Source organism: Anser cygnoides, chromosome 29, assembly GCF_040182565.1.
Source record: "Anser cygnoides isolate HZ-2024a breed goose chromosome 29, Taihu_goose_T2T_genome, whole genome shotgun sequence".
Taxonomy (NCBI): domain Eukaryota; kingdom Metazoa; phylum Chordata; class Aves; order Anseriformes; family Anatidae; genus Anser; species Anser cygnoides.
Window position 1 is genome coordinate 973,062 of NC_089901.1, and position 4,428 is coordinate 977,489.

At 51.7% G+C, this 4,428-nt stretch overlaps 1 protein-coding gene across 1 annotated transcript; it reads left to right on the forward strand.

Moving 5' to 3' along the window:
• The first annotated feature begins 287 nt into the window (after positions 1-287).
• LOC136787358 (olfactory receptor 14C36-like) lies at positions 288-4,187 on the forward strand. The gene is made up of 3 exons (XM_066984538.1): positions 288-1,239; positions 2,904-3,198; positions 4,143-4,187. The coding sequence occupies exons 1-3, from the start codon at positions 326-328 to the stop codon at positions 4,185-4,187; spliced, it is 1,254 nt and encodes a 417-aa protein (XP_066840639.1). The 5' UTR covers positions 288-325.
• Positions 4,188-4,428: the final 241 nt, after the last annotated feature.

Below are 4,428 nucleotides of genomic sequence, written 5' to 3' on the forward strand. Positions count from 1 at the left end.
TGAGCATTGCTGCTGCTCTGAGGTACCTCACACACCTCAGCATACAGACGGTACCGACATCACCTTTGTTGTTTCTTAGGGAAGTATTTGACCTTCTCCTCATGTCCTGCAGCAGGGACATGTCCCTGGCCTGTGGACTTCTCAGATCACTCCCAGTTCCCTTTTACCTGTTGCTGCAGACCAGGACTGGCTGCTGCACAGTGAGGCAGTGTTTTGGTCTGTGTGGTGTTTGTTGAGTCATTCAATGGATTGCAGTCAAAGAAGTCCTTAAATTTTGCACAGTCTTTGCTTCTTTTGGACAGGCTCCCTTGCTCCGAGGCAAGAAATGTGTAACAGCAGCTCCATCACCAAGTTCCTCCTCCTGGCATTCGCAGACACGCGGGAGCTGCAGCTCCTGCACTTCGCGCTCTTCCTGGGCATCTACCTGGCTGCCCTCCTAGGCAATGGGGTCATCATCACAGTCGTAGCCTGCGACCACCGTCTCCACACCCCCATGTACTTCTTCCTCCTCAACCTCGCCCTCCTCGACCTGGGCTGCATCTCTACTTCTGTCCCCAAAGCCATGGCCAATTTCCTCTGGAACACCAGGGCCATTTCCTACCCAGGATGTGCTGCACAGTTCTTTTTGCTAGTCTTTTTGATTTCAGCAGAATCATCTCTTCTCACCATCATGGCCTACGACCGCTACATTGCCATCTGCAAGCCCCTGCACTACGGGAGCCTCCTGGGCACCAGAGCCTGTGCCACCATGGCAGCAGCTGCCTGGGGCAGTGGCTTTCTCCACGCTGTGCTGCACACTGCCAATACATTTTCACTGCCTCTCTGCTGTGGCAATTCCCTCAACCAGTTCTTCTGTGAAATCCCCCAGATCCTCAAGCTCTCCTGCTCAGACTCCTACCTAAGGGAAGTTCAAGTTCTTGTGGTTAGTGCTTTTCTATTTGGGGTTTGCTTTGTTTTCATTGCTCTGTCCTATGTGCAGATCTTCAGGGCCGTGCTGAGGATTCCCTCCCAGCAGGGACGGCACAAAGCCTTTTCCACGTGCCTCCCTCACCTGGCTGTGGTCTCCCTCTTTATGAGCACCATCATGTTTGCCCACCTGAAGCCCCCCTCCATATCCTCCCCTTCCCTGGACCTGGTGCTGGCAGTCCTGTATGCAGTGGTGCCTCCAGCAGTGAACCCCCTCATCTACAGCATGAGGAACCAGGAGCTCAAGAATGCCATATGGAAACTGATGACCACGTGTGTTTCATAACCAATAAACATTCTTGCCTCTCTTCTTCTGAAAACACCTGAAAACGTTACTCACCATAGGCCATGCCTTTCCTTTTTTCTGCTGTTGCTGGTACTTTCCACTAATATTCTGAGTAATTTTGTTCACTTAGAAATAATATTCTTCATTTTGGTTTTCCATTTAAACCAAATAAAGTAACATTGTTTCTTATATCCTTCCTCTGAGGCCTTTTGTGTAGCTGCAGGTACAGTGTCTGTGTGCAGAGGTGGAGGGGAAAAGAGTCGTGGCCCAGCAGTCCAGCCTGGGAGTGCCAGCTCTGGGTCCATGCAGAGCTGCTCTCCTGCCACTGCCACCCTCTCCTGCTGAGCCCTGCTGGCGGTGTAAGGCCTGGCTGCTCTTGTAGCTTGGTGCCAGTGCTGCTGTGTGGCCGTGCTGGGACCACAGGCAGGGACAGGCAGTGGGCACTTGAGTGACACAGCTGGCCTCCAGCACAGCATTTCCCTCCTAAAAGGACCATGCCAGAAGGCACACGTCATCTTTTGGAGTTGCCGTCACATCAGAATGTGCTCAGAGTCCCAAATGCTCCCTGGGACACAGGATGTGCTGGGAGAAGAGCAGGGCCTGTCCAGGTGCAGGGGAGACATGGGAACAGAAACCCTTTGGTTCTGCTGCTATCTGCAGGCACATCGTACGCACATGGAGAGAGGAACAAGAGCAAGCACAAAGGCCATCAGCTATCCCTAGGGGTGTCATGAAGACCAGTGGGGCAGAGTGTCTTCAGGTCCCTTCATCCTGAGAGTAACAACCATGGGGCATCTGCCTGAATAGCACAGAACAGGCCCGGTGGAATGCACCTTCAGAGATCATCTAGTCCAAAGTGCAAGACCTGAATGCAGCTCTGAGATGTGCTTCCTTGCACCTCCGAGGTCCCTGTGCCCATTGCTCGTGCCTTGGGGCATCTCAGAGGAGGGCAGAGCAGGGCGATGCACCGCAGGGCTGAGGTGCCTCCCAGCCTCTGGCAGCGGCTGCAGGAGCCAGAGGGACCCTGCAAGTGTGCAGTGCACTGCCTGTGTGTGTGCAAGGCAGGGACCCGTGTCTCTGAAGAGCCCAGTGTGTATGAGCAGTACGTGAGGCCAGCTCAGATATGGGCACCTCACAGAGCCCTGACATTTCTCTGTGCAGAACTCCAGTAATTACCCCCAGAACTCCAGTAATTACCCCCAGTGTTCCCAAGAGATTTCTGTCACCCTCCTTGCACACGTTCATTGCAAATGCCTCTCTCTGACATATCACGCTACCCTGCCTTCTGGACTGGTGGCGACAGCAAACTGGTAGCTCTTGGTGACAGCCAACATGGCTTCACTAGATCGTGTCTGACAAATCTGGTGGCCTTCTACGATGGGCTTACAGCATTGGTGGAGAGGGGAAGAGCAACTCACGTTATGAACCTTGACTTGTGCAAATCATTTGACGCTGTCCCACACCATATCCTTGTCTCTCAATTGGAGAGACATGCATGTGATGGATGGATCACCTGGTGGGTAAGGAAGTGGCTGGATGGTCACCCTCAAGGAGCTGGAGTCTACAGCTCAATGTCCAACTGGAGGTCAGTAAAGAGTGGTGTTCCTCAGGGGCCAGTATTGGGACCAGCACTGTTTTAACACTTTGTCAGTGACACGGACAGTGTGATTGAGTGCAATCTCAGCGAGTATGCTGATGACACCAAGCTGGGTGGTGCAGTCGATACACTGGAGGGAAGGGATGATATGCAGGTGGACCTGGACAGGCTTGAGAGATTTTCCTGTGAGAACCTCATGAGGTTCCCAAAGGCCAAGTGCAAGGTCCTGCAGCTGGATTTGGGCAATCGCAAGCACAACTACCGGCTGGGTGGAGAATGGCTAGAGAGCAGCTCTGAGGAGAAGGACCTGGGGTGTTGGTGGATGAGAAGCTCAACCTGTGCCGGAAATGTGAGTTTGCAGCCCAGAAAGCCAGCTGTATTCTGGGCTGCATCAAAGAAGTTTGGCCCAAAGCTTGAGAGAGGTGATTCTGTCCTTCCACTCCGCTCTTGGGAGACACCTCCTGGATTACTGCATTCAGCTCTGGGGCCCCGAACTCAAGAAGGACATGGAAGTATTCGAAGGAGTCTAGAAGAGGCCAAAAACATGACAGAGGGGCTGGGGCACCTTTTCAATGAAGACTGGCTGAGAAAGCTGGTTCTCTTCAGCCTGGAGAGACCCTATAGCAGCCTTCCAGTACCTAAAGGGGCCTTTAGGTAATGTTTTAAAGCCAAAAGAGGGTACTTTAAAATAAGGTATAAGGAAGATATTCTTTCCTTTGGGTGTGGTGATAAAAGGAACAGGTTGCCCAGAGAAGTTGTGGCTGACCCATCCCTTGCCCCTTTGTGGCCAGAAGCCTCCCGTGCCAAACCAAGCTGGAGACCCCCCCTGCAAAGTTGCTGTTTAACCTCATCTTTTCTGCATGGGGCCTCCTCTGCACCACAGAGCCCAATCTCAGCTCCCACTTTGCCACAAGCGTTCAGCATGGGCGCTACAGGGCCTAACTCTCCCATGTCCTGCCCTGGCACTGCCATCCTGCTGGGCAGGGGAAAGGGCTGCCTCCTGCAGCTGGCAGGAGGCGAGGGTGATTCTGTAAAAGCCAGTCAAAGGAACTCTCTAAGACTCAGTTTTGAGTTATAGATAGCAGGCGTTCTTTTACTGAGGTGCTGGACTTAGTGGGGATCAGTCCACCTAGTGTGCTTACAGAACTGTTTGAGCTATAGGGGTTATATACAATCAAAACATACATGTTAATCAGATTTCCCCAAAACATATTCATGCTGTTTCCTGTAACTCATTAAAATCAGTAAATGTCTCTGACCCATGCACATTTGTTTCCACTGGTGGTCTTTCAGGGGTCTCTGGTGGTCATCGGTAATCTTCCTCACTATGTTCGTTAGTTGAATCCAGTTCTTGTCCATGCTCAAGCCATCTAAATCTTTCTTCTCTTCTTCTTTCATCTTAGGCATGCATACAAAGCTTAGTTGCTTACACATCCAAGGATATACGCATAGCATGAATTCCTCACCTAATCTTCTGACACATCCTCTAGGCCTGGGTCAGCTTGCCCTCATTCTGAGATACAAGTCTGGAGGCTCTTATAGATAAAGCTGACTAATTAGTGAGTAAGCTAACATCAGG